General features: G+C 35.6%; 1 protein-coding gene across 2 annotated transcripts; it reads right to left on the bottom strand.

Annotated features, from left to right (window-relative positions):
* Positions 1-1,672: 1,672 nt before the first annotated feature.
* Positions 1,673-14,497, bottom strand: LOC148851945 (putative L-ascorbate peroxidase 6, chloroplastic/mitochondrial). Of its 2 annotated transcripts, XM_088942931.1 has the most exons (12): positions 14,207-14,497; positions 13,962-14,111; positions 10,448-10,489; positions 10,274-10,361; positions 5,905-5,972; positions 5,729-5,815; positions 3,661-3,735; positions 3,498-3,575; positions 3,300-3,404; positions 2,566-2,645; positions 2,127-2,199; positions 1,673-1,980 (listed from the first exon to the last, which is right to left on the bottom strand). In XM_088942931.1, the coding sequence occupies exons 1-11, from the start codon at positions 14,390-14,392 to the stop codon at positions 2,160-2,162; spliced, it is 999 nt and encodes a 332-aa protein (XP_088799057.1). In that variant the 5' UTR covers positions 14,393-14,497; the 3' UTR covers positions 1,673-1,980; positions 2,127-2,159. The 2 variants fall into 2 exon arrangements, 1 of the variants encoding a protein (XP_088799057.1); XR_016098779.1 differs by lacking the exon at positions 2,566-2,645 and having other exon boundaries at positions 14,207-14,492.
* Positions 14,498-15,726: the final 1,229 nt, after the last annotated feature.

Genomic DNA, 15,726 nt, shown 5'->3' with positions numbered 1-15,726 from the left:
GGACCTGGTCTATTTATAATGGATTCACATTGGACCAAATCCAGTCTAATTGACACCCCTAAATGGATATATATTGGATTGGGTCATATTGAACCAATATCTGGTCCATTACAAGAAAAGAATACAGGAGGTGTCAAGGGACCAAGTTTCCATTGGAAAAAATCTACATTAAAACCAATTAGAGCAGATTGGATGGGTCTAAAATGGTCCAAAGTATTCATTAGATTGGATTGGGCCTGGTCCATTTGTAACGGGCTCATATTAGACTGGATTGGATTAGACCAAATCTAGTTGTAGGATTAAGGATACAAGAATTTGCCACATTGAAAGTTTCACATGTTTGAATTTTTTATGTGCTCGAAGCACTTTGATAAAATCCACACTAGTTTGCTTCTACTTTCATTTAAAACTCAAGAATTCAAGTTCCCATTTTTTATGTATATTTGTTTGTGTAACTTTTTTTCAAAAATTTCGGCCTTGCTTTATCTAGGGTTGTGGTCACCCTGCTTTTATTGTGCTTCTTACTTTCATAACACCGGTACAAATCCATTTAACAGAAGAGCCAAGACAATAGCAAGTAAGGGAAATTACATGATCAGACTGTCCATCAGATCAGGCAGGCATCCCTAGAACAGAACAGGAAGAATTTTTGGAAAACTGTGGTTGAATATCCATCTCCATTACCTAATACTTTATACTTTGGTTTCATTTACTCCCTTCTACTATTTCATACAAGTAAAAGTAGCTATTCTTGACAAGAATTGACTTGCTAATTCTAATTCGTGGTGTTGGAATCTGATTGCGAATGCTTAATCAAGGCCTTATGCAAAATTGATGCAAGTTTGGCTCTGGATGCTTATTTCCTCTGTCAGGATACTTTGGAAAAAACAAAAGTGAGCTCGTTGATCTTTAATTTTGTTAAGCGCCATCCGCCAGGCAAATGGTGTGGCCCACGAGCTTGCAAGGAGGGGTCTAACAGATCTGCTTTTCTCCTTGGATCCTTTCCGGATTGGATTAGGATCTTAAATGATCGAGACTTAAATAGACCTGATCTTCTGTAAACTGTCATGTTTGTCTTTTGTTTTTCAGTGTGTTATAAACATCTGTTTATACCAAAAAATAATAAAATAAAATAACTTGCTAATTGGATTGTTTTAGAGGGTCAGGCAAATCAAATCCAAGTCTCGGATTTTCCAACCTTGGAATGAAATTCCTTGAACCTCTGTGTCCCAGGTTCCCAGCAGAGGTTTTCTAGGGTCTGTTTGGTTCCCAAGAATAGGTGTTTAACATCAGGATCAGAATGGCCCCAGCAATTAGAATGGGATTCAAATTCCCTATTCGGTTGGGCATAATGGGATTTCAATTCACATTCCTGGCAGAATAGCATTCCCCCATTTGATTGAATGGCCATTTTGGCCTCTCCTCTTCCCCTTGGAAATGAGAATCTCATTCCAGTCGGCCAAGAAAACAGAAGTGATTTGAAACCCCCCAAACCCCTATTTCTCTTCACCCCATATAAGAACTAAGAAGTGACTAATAGAATCCGATTCCAACTCCTGTCTGAACTAAACAGGCAGGGAAATAGGAGGTTCCAATTCCAAGAGATTCGAATTCCAATTTTAACCGCGAGCTAAAATAAACGAACCGTTAATTGACAAAGGAAAGCACAAACTATAAAAGCACGGTGTTTCATATAAACAAGCCAAACAAGACGACAGAAAAGTCCTAGTTGCCAAGTATAGAAGTCAAGAAAGACAATAGCAACAACAATTATCATGATATTTAAGAAATAGTTTGACCGAAGAGGCTTATTTGGGCTGGCCATGTGCCAGCTATATTTGTACTCTGCCCAAATTTTCTGTTTCATATCCTCAAAGAGTTCACTCTGCACTTCAAAATGGGATTCATGTTTGGAAATAGCTCATCTAGAGTTATTAACAAGACACGGCGCAAACAAAACGGGATTCATGTTTGTTAAGCCTGCAGAAAACCATGAAGAGTAAATATTCTGGAAAAAATAATTATGTATACACAATTAATTCCCTTCTAAAGGGTGTCATGGAAATAAAAGACACCAATAAGAACCAAATAAAGAAAGTAGGATATAAGTTGGAATTTCTTATAACCTTTCCAAATGAATACTTGGATGCAACAAACTTTTACGGTTCAGCCTTTGCAGGGCCATCATGTTGAGAAACCCTACGCATGAATAAGTTAATTGCACTTAGTGAAGATATGATAACAAAACAGAGGCACAACGAGTACCACCAAAAAAAAACTAAAGGTAGACGAATGCCACTTCTGAGCTGATTGGAGATGGTTAATCTTTTATGAACAATTGACTTGGGACTACACCAACAAATAAGCATCACACACACACACACACACACACAGATTATGGAACAAACGAAAACAAAATCAGCATCTCCAGAAAGGAAGAAACAAATAGAAGAAAGAAAACCAAATGAAGATAAGTGTACTCTAGTTCCATACTTAAAATATCCCCATTCATTCAAATCAAGGATATTTCAATTTAAGGAAACACGAAATAGTGGAGATAACTACCTGAACAAGGCACAGTAAGGTAACCTTGTCACACAGTTTCTGAAGCCTGCCATGAGTTGGGCACTCAAACATGTGGAACCCTAAAGTCCAGATTCTTCAGTTATGTCCATGTTGAATTTTGGTGTTAATATAACATGAAACAGCTATAGGTATGACCTCCCGGATCCATATTAGCTATGGCTTGAATAACCCAAATATTCTATAATAGGGATAATTTAAAGGGAATGGAATTACCTGTCGAGTCTTCCTAAATGACCTAGAAATCTTCTGCCTGGTGTATTAGTTTGAAGTCCAAAAGGACTCAAATGTTCCCTTCCCCACTCTATGTTCATGGAACAAAGTTTGGTCCATTAGGTCTTTCTACATGACCAAAATAAGTGCGTTCTATGATCAAGTTTTATACTAAAAAAATTTAAAACTTTCAATGGCTAATATTAGTTGGGAAAACCACCAATACAAGGTGGAGTATAGAGTCAGCAGATTTAGCATAGACTGGAGGATTAAACATACAGGCAATCCTAAATATTCCATATTTGGTGGACAGCCACATTGTCCAACCAGTGGCATAAATTGGGTAGGTCAAGTAGGGAATTTCCCTAGCTAACTTGATGAGGAATCTTTTTTCCTAATTTTAAAGGAAATAAGTTCTCAAAATTAAAAAAAATGTAACACAAAAATGTCAACAACATTTTTGCATCCCCATCAAAGAAAAGAACATGGAGAAGATGAGAAACCTCAGGAGGGTCAAATTTAGCACCCAAATTGCTAAGTTTTGCATGAGCTTCAGCATAGTCTTTGAAAAATGTTTCTTGGTCTTCCGCATATTTCTCAGCATATACCTACAAAGGTCAAATTTCATCAATGTGGATTCTATTGCATCTTCTAATAAGTCACAGAATAGGTTCAGACAGATGACAACTTAATTTCTTTACCTTAAAAGATGGATCTTCAAATAGAACTGCATCAGTTGGCAGAACTAAAAGATTTAGATCCCTTTTCTCCTTGATGTCCTGTAAGGATCAATCATCAATCAACGACAAGAAAAAGATAAAGATGCATATTATTGTTCAGATGTGGGATGTCATATATTCATACTTTGAAGTAGGAATTGTCAAATTTCAACCATTGCACAGTCCACGACTGTCCACCTGGTGCTCCTGGTCCATCTTTCTGTCATGCAAGCAGTGAAATAATCTGAGATCAATATAATGACTGATACTATCTAATTGCTACCAAAAATACTGGCTTGTAACTAACCAGACTAGATCATCAGATCAGGTGCCAATGTTAATACTAATGATTATGATGAGAATACCTATTATAATAAAAAAAAAAATAGAGAATATCCCCATCATATTGTCTGTGGCAAGGAATAAGGCGTCAATTACAACATATGTAACCTAAAAGTCATTTTTTTCTTGGATTCATAGAGATATACAGATGTAATATAGAAATCAAAATCTGAAGTTTATAATCATAAATCAGATTTTATCACTGTTGAATATTTTTTCCCATCTTCAATTAATAGGTCTATAAATATTGACTGGTAGCACAATGAATGGATTTAAGTAATAGATACTGACCTTTTATCAAAAAGGGAAAAAAAGTCATAGATACTGACAGGTTAGATTTGACCTTTCCTTTTCTTTTTCTTAAATTGGAGAACTCAAGATATTTCTTTTTTTTTTTTTAGTATCCTGATTTCAATTCCATTTATCAAAAAAAATATCCTGATTTCAATTTCTGAGATTTCTGCTACAATTAGTGTTGCAATTGAATTTGTGTTCAATACATTCTTGCTATGAACCATATAGCCATTAATCTGTTCAACACATTGGCACTTTTTTTTATAAAAGAAAAGGGCCTACATGTAATTCTTAGGTAATAATTTTAACTTCCATTCCCTAAATCTCTCATGTTTGGTTAATACAGATCTTATTTGCATAGTAGTTCAAATTTGAAATAATCAATTTTTTCATTTAGAAAAAACTGCAATTTCTTCTTTATTCAAGATGTCCCCAGAATAAAATGAATGTATAGTGTCAATCAATTTTACACGCCAGAATTTCTTGTAGAAACCTCAGTTTTTTGGGGGTATGTAATAGAATGCATTTCATTAAAAACCACCATACTGCTCAAGAAGAAGCATTATGATGTTTATTTCTCATCATATCCATGAAATGTATACCGAAGGTGAGGATGCTAAGATTGGTCATTAAGGTTATTAGGGTTAAAAATCAGAAAGAAATATATTTGCAGGAATTCATTGCAAGTGAAAGTGGATTAAGATGTGGCTACGTGAAAGGAGTAATTTAGTGCAACTTGCAATTGCTAAAAGAACAAGATGAAGACCAAAAAAAAAAATTGGTTCAGGATGACAGGGTTTTTCTGGCTCATTCTCAACAGAAGAGATTAATGGAGGAAAATAATTCGTTAAGCAATCTGCAGACACCATGTAAATGAGACAAAAATGATAACCATGTATCTTCCTTCCCATGCATAGACTGCACTCAGTTCAACTAAACCTTCTCCCAAATGCATGAGGTAAGATGCATGAATCCCTTTCCACCATTCCATTCTCAGTGGATAGACTGCACTAGGGAATAAAAAACTCCCTATTTCGATAGAATTATATGCTCTCTGCAAGTCCATTGCATATATACTGCAGGGTTGCATATGAACCAAACTGGTAGCAGAATTTAAGGGCCATATTGTGAAGAGGTTCAGGGAAGATACATAAAAACAATTGATAAAAAAATAGGGAAAAACTATGATATCCAGATACCCGGACAAGGGTGCTATATCATGTCAAAAAAAAAATCAGACTAGAGGCAAGTGAAGAAATTAAATACATATTTTTAGGAAAAGAAAGGATTCATCATTAAATATGCATAAAGAAACAACATAGAGTTAACGTTTTCTCTTTGACCTCTTTTATTTTCACTCCAGAAGGTAAAGTAAAGGAAAACAACATAGAGTTAAAGTTTCTTCTAGAAGGGAGACTGAAAACAAAAATCAAAGGAAATGGATCGAAAAACAAGCCTCTCCCAACACAAAACGTTATTGTCAAACAAAACCAAAAACGAAAAGAAAGAAAGAGAAAGTAACATGTTTTTCATTCGCACAATTACCATTTAACAGAATAAAATGCTTGTCTACGTACCGTATACTTTGTTTCTGGCTTTCCCCATCCACTACGCTCTGGTCTAGACCTCCCCAATGTGTGTGCTCCAGAGAGTGCAACTATTTCCTGCAATTACACCAGCCCATAGTTGAAATAAACTGATTGAGATAAATGATGAAATCTATGAATAATATACAGAGTATGTTGGATGCAACCTTGTCATTTAATCCCATTCGGTAGAAAACATCACGTAAATGAGTAGCAGGTGATGGGGGACCGGCATCTAAAGCATAAATGACAATATTAGAAGTTAACTTCTGAAATAGATGAAAGATGACACCAAGAAATGAAGAGCATATGAATTTTATGATGGAAAAATAGAAAACCACGTAGATGATCCAATAATTACAGTTTATGTGCTAACAAAATATGAATCAAAATATAAACCTTCTAATTTGGTTTAATTGTCTTTTTATGAATCTAATTAGGTTTAACTGTTTATATGAGCTTTTGCATAATAACTCTTTGTTGTCAAAAAAAACTTGCTTGGGTTGTAATAAATAAGATGCTTCAAACTTCAAGCACATTAGTGATTATGCTTCTTTTGGCAGTCCCTAAAGTTCATCGGTAAGTTCCATATTGCCCTAATGTTTTCTAATTTCCTCCCTGCATTGTCAGATTTTATTTGGATTTCTTTTTTTTTATTATTTTTTTAGTCAATAACTGTAAACTTTCATTAATATTAGGAAAAAGTATGATACAATGAGTAAATATACAGGTAAGGACTAAGAGATAAAAGACTTCTTCTCCCCTTGACAGAACTCCTTACATATATGCCCAGAAAATAACTTGTCACCCCACCCCTTGTTTGGTTAAAGTATCTCCGAAGGAGTTAGCACTATGCTTACACCAACCAAAAGATACTTCTACACCCCTTGTCAGACACCTAATTTTTTTCTTCTCATTGTTGTAGATCCACATCTTCATTTCCTCACTATAAAACCAGTTTACAATCAATTGTGATTCCCCTTCCACTATTAGTTTCCTAATGTTCAATGCCCTTTCCCTTTGTACTCCTTCCATCATTGCCAAGATCTCTGCTCTGAGAGAGTCTCCCTCCCCTTCTGGGCCTGAATATAGAGCAATAACTTTACTCTCTTCATCCCTAAATACTCCACAGATTGCTGAAAGTCCTGGGTTTCCCATGCTGCTACCATCAAAATTGAGTTTGATAAAACCTGCTTCTGGTGGAGAGTGGAAACCAAAGCTGAATAGTTGCCAGTGATTTTAAAGGTGCGCCTAGGCGTACAGGCGAGGCGCATTTTGGGGTATGCGCCTCGCCCAGGTCCTAGGCGCAGGCGTGCGCTTGATGCGCCTTGCACCTCAGCGCAGGCATGTGCCTTTTTAAAAATTTGCACTTTTTGCTTTTGTTTTTTGAGTCTAACAGCTGTTCATTCGTTCATTCTTTCATTCATTCATTGCAATAAAATATTTTTTTAAAGGGCAATGGAAGTTATAAAATCATTATTTTTTATGTGAGAAATAAGAATTTCAGACCCTAACATAGACTTGTTTGGGCTTGCCTCGAGAGGCATGGTACAAAGGTGACTCATAGAATCAAGAATGCAATATGTTTTACATCACATTAGCTACTTGAAGCAATGCAATTAAGGACAAAAAAAGAGATTGTGGGTTTTACATGCTTGAAAAATTTTTATATGTTTGCTTTTAGTTTTAAATTTTCATTTGAATATGCTTTACATGTTATGTTTATGTATTTTAATTTTAGATAATAGGTTTTTTAAAACATTTATTTTAAATTTAAATTTTTTATTTTTTATTAACATTATGTTTAGTATTTTTTGAATTTTTTGCACTTTTTTAAATTTTTTGGCATTTTTTTAATTTTCTGACTTTTTTTATTTTTAGCATTTTTTTTTATGTTGTGCCTTGCTTAAAAAGGCATGCACCTCGCCTTGCACCTCAGGCACAAATTGGCCCTTGCGCTTTTAAAACACTGATAGTAGCACTCTTGTTTGGGGCTGAAGTCGCTGCTTCCTTCCAATTTCTAAGGATGTTATATGTAGTAATATTAGAATAGGAGTCTGAAAAACTTGAGTCAATGGCCAAATTTCTAGCAAATGAATGACAACTTGTTGAGGAAATCAAGAGCTCACAGCACTTTCATACAATAGAACCATCACCACAACTTTTTTTTTTTGCTTCATGGGGCTACACAACAGGGGCTAGCCCATCCCCCATACCCATACCCCCCCCCCCCTGGCGAATAATGGTTACAATGAGATTTGATCCCAAGTCTCTGCTACAACCAGCAAGAGAACTTACCAACTGAGACACCATCAATTGGTAAGACCATCACCACAACCTTAAAGAACACAAATTATTGAAGAAATATCTCAGAAAGAAGACTATAATACTATCTATTAGTAAGCTCTTGAACATTGAAAAGATGTACATTACTCTCTTGGATACCAGGAAATGAAGGTTTCATATATACTTTGCAAGAATAATGGAAAATAGGTTTCAAAAAGTTGAGAATCAACAATTCAAAGAAAGAATTTTTCTCAGAAAAAGGCTTATCTGCTCATGGAATGACTAGGAAATAAACACTTTACTTAAAAACAACAGCTTAATTTTCATAAAAAGGAGACTTAGATGGGCTCTCCTTGTGATAGTTGATGATTGCCTAGCATATGGCAGGAAAGAGAGACTAGCTCTAGTATTGTCTCTGAAAAGGCCATACCCAGTGTTGGTCCCAGCTATCTGGGGTTAGGACTGTTCATAAAATGTCAAAAACTGACTAAACCGGCCCACCTCGATGCAATGTGGTCAGTTTTTAACTTAACTTGGTCAGTTTCAATTTAAAAATATGTATAACCCGATTCATCAGTTCGGTTGCAGGTTAAGAGCTTGTAAACCGAAATCAAACCAATCCAACCGATCAACTCTAATATGCTACTTGAATATTATGTTGTGGACGCTTTTATTGGGAAGCAATATCACCGCCGACAGCAGCAGTAAAGGGTGCAAGATTCGGTGTTCTCATCCTATCTAACTCAGTGATCTCATCTTATCTAATTCTAGCTAGATACAGTTCTATCTTATCTGTTCAGTATTCTTATCTTATCTGTTTCTAGTAGTATGGATTAGTACGGAGTCTTATCTGTTCAGTGTTCTTATCTTATTTGTTCAGTAGTATAGATTAGTAGGGAGTCTTCCTAAAAGTAAGACTCTTATCTTCTTGTAATCTCCTACTTAAGGAGCTGATGATATTCAATAAAGGCATCGAAATTTTCAGCCAAGAAAGAGCAGAGGAGAGTCGGTGATCTCTTGGACAAATCACCATTAAGGCGCCAAGATAGGCTACTCAAGAAAAGGCAGGAACAAGTGAAAACAGGAGGTTTTCCCCGTGGACCGACCCGTGACGAGATCCTATTGCCGGACCCATAACATATTAACTCTCTCATGTCCTAGTTCCCTCTTCCCAAAAAATTGACAAAAGTGTTTTTATAACCTGACATAGAAGAACGCGAAAGGAGAGTTTACCTAATCGTGAGTGTCTGAAAATGGGGCCCTAGCCTTTAGGGCATGTATCCATGTACGTACAGGTCTGAACCTTGAAATTTGAAATGCAACAGTCAGTAAAAGTTGAACCTATTGCCCTATACCTATTATTTTATTAATTCTTTTTCATTACAGTGTTTTGAACAATAACTTATTACTTACCTAATTTTTCTTGTACGGTTATATCTAATAAAGAATATTTTCTTTAGCATTGTAGTAGAAATGACGGATGCATCTGTGAAGTTATAATTTTCAAGGTAAAGAAGAGAAAAAGTTTATTGGGCTTTCGGTATGCCTTGGTTCGGCTGAAACCAAATAAACCGGACATCCGATAGGTTCTATTATAAGTCGGTTTTTCATTTTCTTCTGTCGGTTTCAGTTATAATAATTAATCCGAGATATGCGGTTCGGTTGACAAAACTGTGGGCAACCGAACCAAACTGAACCGTGTACAGCCCTATCTGGGGTCTTGGAGGGCTGGACTATACAAACCTAACAATATGTTTAAAATTGTAGACCCAGGTGCAAGCTAGGCCCATGCACAGGCTATGTCCCTGATTACAGGTGCTAAACCTGGCCCAGCCCATGATCATCCCAACACAAAGAGGTCGCTCTCAGACTCAAACTCATTTTTTCATGCTTTGACAACCCGACAACCCAAGATTTTACCAAGCAATAACCCCTCTCTATAGTGTCTCTACATTTTTTTTTATTAGATAATATAATAGCACCATTAATAAAGTTACCCTCTATATAAAAGCTGGTGCTCACAGGGATGTCTTGTTTAGTGATAGTTCTCTTCCTACTTAACGCTTGAGTTGTAATTTCTGAGTACATCTTCTTATGTACGCTCTATTTCATTAATAAAGTTACCATCTTTTTCAAAAAATAATATAATAGCACCATGTTTCTTCCTAAATTAATATCAGTACCAAAGGAAGAAGGTGATTATAAATGTTGTTTTGACATATACACCTCTACTAATCATAATTTTCTTACCAGGAAGCTTTCCTTCAGGTGGACACTGATCAGGTCCAGAGACATCCACTCTTCCATACTTCATGGGGATTTTAGGACCTCCAGCCTCCTGGAAGTCATCAAGGATTTATTAAGTAAATAAATTATCTAATTCCAAAAGAATATCTATTCACAACTCCATAAAAAGAGTAAGACCTCGATAGCTGTAGCACTAGCATCATGCCATCCCAAACGAACCTGTAGTTATACAAAGATAATGATATATAAAAAAAGAAAATTTTCATCTTCTTATAGCTATTACCATGTGAATATTTACCATAACATCTGTCAAAATATCACAGTGGAGAAGATTATCAATCCTTTACCTGCCTAATTAATATTATGATACTGGGTCTTGAAATCAAACAAAGAATACTTACATAAAGGATAAAGGGCTTATATTAGTCATCCAAGAGAGTCCAAAATCTCTTCTTTAACTTGATTACACCTTATAGGGGGGATCATGGGCCAATCCATCCTTCCAAGCCTACCAATTCTAAATTAATGTTTTAAAACATGGAGGTGTGACGCGAGGCATTACACTACCTAGAGGCGTAAGGCGTAGTTCAAAACACAAGAGGTGTAAGCCTCCCGAACACAAGGAGGCGTAAGCCTCCTTAAGAGGAGGGGGGTTAGGAGGAGGAAGGGAAAATCTCATTTTTTTCTTTATTTTTAATAAAAATCTTTTATATTAAGAAGAATAAAGTTGCATAACATTAGTTGAAAGGGGGACCAGCCAATTGTATAGATGATCATAGCACATATTTTATAAATCTTAACGTAAATAGAAGTGTAAGGGGTGGCAGCATACTTTTTGGCTCCCCTTTCTATCTTCTTCTCTTCTGTCTTCTCTCTTCCCTCTTCTCTGTTCTACTTCTGCTTCTTCTTCTTCTTCCTTCTCCCTCACTTTCTCAATCACTTTTCTGCTATTTCTTTTATTTTCTACTACTTTAGATATTCTACTCCATACAACCCCAAAAGTACACTTCTATAAGATGTGCATGAGGAAGAAGGGGAGGAAGGGGAGGAGGATGAAGAGGGAGGGGGCATCCCATTTTTTCTTTATTTTTAATAAAAATCTTTTATATTAAGAAGAATAAAGATGCATAACATTAGTTGAAAGGGGGGATCTCCTTTTCTTTCTTTCCTTTTCTCTTTTTTTCTTCTCTTTCTTTTCCTTTCCCTTCCCTTTCTTTTCCTTCATGAGGCGCATGAGGCATACGCCTCACAAGTGTCGGCGCCTTTAGCATATGCCTCAGGGCGTTTTGGGAGCGCCTCGCTTGGAGGCATACGCCTCCCACGCCTTTTAAAACATTGTAATCTAAATATATTATATTTAATGTATAATATAATTTTTTATATTATATGAAACCATATAAATATATAAGATACATAATATATCTTATATATTTACTTATTTATGCATATTCTAGGCTGGGCCATGCTAGGAATAATTGGCCCCACTTTAAACCATGGTAGTCTTTAGCTAAGATGCTATTGAGGGAGTTCCAAGCATGGTCAAAGGACATGCTGCAACTGCTTCCCAAGAAAACCATAGGTCGAGTGATTATTTCTAGTATTTAACTATTTATTGTTATATTTACTATTGCTTTATTGCTAGTATTATTGTTATAAGTTTGGACCAGCCAGTTGTATAGATGGACATGGCACATCTTTTATAAATCTTAACATAAATAGAAGTGTAAGGGGTGGCAGCATACTTTTTGGCTCCCCTTTCTATCTTCTTCTCTTCTGTCTTCTCTCTTCCCTCTTCTATGTTCTTCTTCTTCTTCCTTTTCCCTCACTTTCTCATTCACTTTTCTGCTATTTCTTTTATTTTCTACTACTTCAGATATTCTACTCCATACAACCCCAAAAGCACACCACCAAATGAGGAATGTGATACAAGTGGTTACAAGAAGATCCTCAGCAAGTTTCAAAGCTAGAAATTGAAGAAAAGAGGTCAGATGGCAGAATCAGCAGACCTGTAGATTGCACTGTCAACAAGAAAAAAAGTGACTACTTAATCAGTCAAACCTTGGTCACTTTGGTTGAAATTTGGTGGTAGGAAAAATCCTTATAGTGCTTAAATCAGTGTTTTAAAAGCGCAAGGCACAAAACAGGCATAGGGGTCAATTTGCACCTGAGGCGCAAGGCGCAAGGCGGGGTGCACGCCTTTTTAAGCAAGGTGCAAAAATTAAAAAAATAAAGCTAAAAAGTAAAACAAAAAACAAAATTTCATATATATATATATATATATATATATATATATATATAACATAATATTAATAAAAATATAAACTTAAATTGTAAAATAAATGTTTTAAAAAACCTATTATCTAAAATTAAAATACATAAACATAACATGTAAACCATATTCAAATGAGAATTTAAAAATAAAATCAAACATATAAAACATTTTCAAGCATATAAAACCCAGTCTCTTTTTTTCTCAATTACATTACTTCAAGTAGTTAATGTGACATATTAAATTCCTAATTCTATGAGCCGCCTTTGTGCCATGCCCCTTGAGGCAAGCCCAAACAAGTCCATGTTAGGGTCTTAAATTCTTAGTTTCCACTTTAAATAGACCACTATTGGTGTTGCAAATGTCCCCCCCCCCCTTCTTGAACCGCAGTGACCACCATGGCATCATTGCATGGACAACTCTCCAACAATTCTATCTTAAATGAATTATCATCTTCCCCAAACCCCCAAAACAATGATCAATCTATTGCAAGTATTTCCTACCTCTCCTGTTAACAATTATGACCTTGTACCAATCAACTTGGCTTTACCATTTCGATCAAAATTATTTTCTTGGTTAAGAACTAATTTTAGTTCAACCTCAAAATGGGAACAAACAAGTGAGAGGTTAAACCTCCAAAACACCACTATATCAACTTGCCTCGTGACTACCTATTCCCTCCTACATGATGATCAATGTTTAAATTATTTTGCAAGCTTATCAATGTTTCTAAATCATAATAAGACACCATTAGTCAAATGGGAGTTCTTCCACATTTAACACTCCAAATAATGAAACCTAAGCAGAAAGCGATACATAGACATACTAATGCAGGAGATGAAGAATCAAATATGGAATTTTCTGAAACTTCCTATATTTTTGTATGTTTGGACAGCATGGGTATTTTCGTCATTTTGACCAGTCCCATGTGGGCCTGGGCTATAACATCTTATTCATCTAATTTGGTAGGGCTTGTACTTCAATTTTTTGAATTTTCAGTTTATTTCCATTAGTAGGTAGAAAGTTATTCAATTATTTGAAATTTCAGTTTATTTGCTTTAGTAGGTAGAAAGTTATTGTGTTTCTTGAGAGCTCTTTTCAAGCCTGAGTGGTTCCTACTTACAAACCCTAGAGTGATTCTAGGACCCTTGGAGTGGTTCCGTGGGATTTCTTTCTCTCTTCTCTTTCTCCTCTCTTTCCCTCTCTCTACACTTCTCTCCTTCCAAATTGTATTTGTTTTTCGTTTTACAAACCTACTTCATCACATACACCATTAAATCTACCCGTCATTTGGATTGAGACAAATAGCCATAAACAACTCTCCAACCATTAAATCAATGCATTCGACCAATAACAATACAAATCAACATAGACAAGAATTTGATTAAGAACACAGCCAATTCGGTTGAGTTTAAGTTTTACCAAAATGGGATGACAAAATTTAGTTTTGAGAAGCTCCTTGATATCTTCTCTAGCACTCTTCAGCTGATCAGGATTAGACGCGAAGCAAGTAGGCGAACCGACTGCGCCGCCGGCACTGGGAGCATGAACCAACGACCTACTCTGAAATTTCTGAGACACATAACAAGACACACCAACCAGTCAATCAATCGAGAAATAACCAGAGGAGCGAGTGAGAGAGAGAGAGAGAGCTCAGGATGGCTGACCCGATTAAGGAACAATGGAAAGGCGGAAGGAGACGATCGGAGGCATTTGACGGAAGAAGGAGAAATGGAAGGAGGAGGAGAGAGGAGAGGGAACGAATATGGTTTGGCTCTGGAAGCCGCCGGGAGGAGACGACAAGCACCGCCCAGACAAGCCATTCGTGATGTTACAGAGACGCTCTCAGCCATTCTTAACTCGTTTCTCCCTCTTTTAATCAAGACTTAAGAGTTGGAGAGTTGCGGAATTAGTGCCCATTTGGATTGAACTCGGAACCAAAAGCACCGAGCATTTGAGCTTCCGTTTGTTTGGCTCCGGTTTCAGCTTTACATCTTCTCACCTAACCTCTCTATTGTCTTCTCCTGTAACCAAAGAGTCACACCACGTCAGCTTCATTCATGTGGGTTCCATACATTAAGCTGACGTGGCATATGTGCTGCTTAACATACACAGGGATTTGTGAATAAAGAATGTCACATAGGCATCACTTCAGCATTTTCTCCATTATGTGAATTTATATACACAGGGATTTGTAAATGTAGACTTCATTTATATACATACTTATCCTTGGTAAAACTTCATTTTAACACTTTCCCTAATTAGATAGATATTTATTCATTGTTTTGTTAATGTGGCACCTAATTTTCTAAACAAATCAAATATAAAACATTTAATCAATAGACATCCACGGTTTCAAGCACATAAATCCATGTAATGTCTACAAAATGATCGGAATAATTGAATAAGGTATACTCGGATCCAATTTGATCTTAATATTAGGATCTATTGAAAATCATCAAAATATTCTATATTATAAACAAAATAAACTAAATTTTGATAGAATGGTTCAAGAAATAAATGTTATAAAATGTGAATTTTTAATTAATATATGCAATATTTAAACCAAGTTTGAATTGAATCATATTGGATTGGATTTGGGTGGATCCAAATCCGGTCCAATTATAAATGGACCTAATTGGGGTAACCTATTACTGGCCTTACTGGCCTCAATTTAGGAATGAAATAATAGTATAGGACACATATTAGACGCATGACATCCAATTTTGGAGTGTAGTCAATGATGGAGGCACGAGGTGGGACAAGTCTACAACGAAAAAAGTCTAAAAAGTAGAAAGAAGGGAGGGCTGAGGAGGCATCGAGTTCACACGTCAATGTTCATATGGGGTGTCTCCTTTAATTCTCATTTCTCACGTGATTATTTATTTTTAGAATCCTTGACTCTATAATAAAATCTTAAATTAGTCCCCTAATAAATATGTACATATTATATTGTATGTAGCAACTTTAGATAATATTAATAATTTTAATATCTTTATTAAATAATTTTTATTTAATAAAGATAAATAATTAAAACATGGTATGATGGTGTATTTAGATTTTATATGTCATTTTATTATTAACAAAAATACTTCTTATTTATCATATTGGTTTTTGTTTAATATAATAAATATATAATATTAGAGATGTGAACAATTTTTTTGTGTTTTCTATATTTTTATTTTTA

Source organism: Nelumbo lutea, chromosome 5 (assembly GCF_056320005.1).
Source record: "Nelumbo lutea isolate HS-2025 chromosome 5, American lotus-T2T, whole genome shotgun sequence".
NCBI classification, from domain to species: domain Eukaryota; kingdom Viridiplantae; phylum Streptophyta; class Magnoliopsida; order Proteales; family Nelumbonaceae; genus Nelumbo; species Nelumbo lutea.
The sequence above is the reverse complement of the archived record's forward strand: the minus strand, read 5'-3'. Positions and strand labels throughout refer to the sequence as shown.

Excerpts from the sequence above, each read along its gene's own strand:
- LOC148851945 (XM_088942931.1), bottom strand. The coding sequence starts at position 14,392 with ATGGCTGAGAGCGTCTCTGTAACATCACGAATGGCTTGTCTGGGCGGT. Across the intron at positions 14,112-14,206 it reads TTCCATTGTTCCTTAATCGG|AAATTTCAGAGTAGGTCGTT; the intron begins GTCAGCCATCCT and ends TATGTGTCTCAG. Across the intron at positions 10,490-13,961 it reads AATTTTGTCATCCCATTTTG|GTTCGTTTGGGATGGCATGA; the intron begins GTAAAACTTAAA and ends GTATAACTACAG.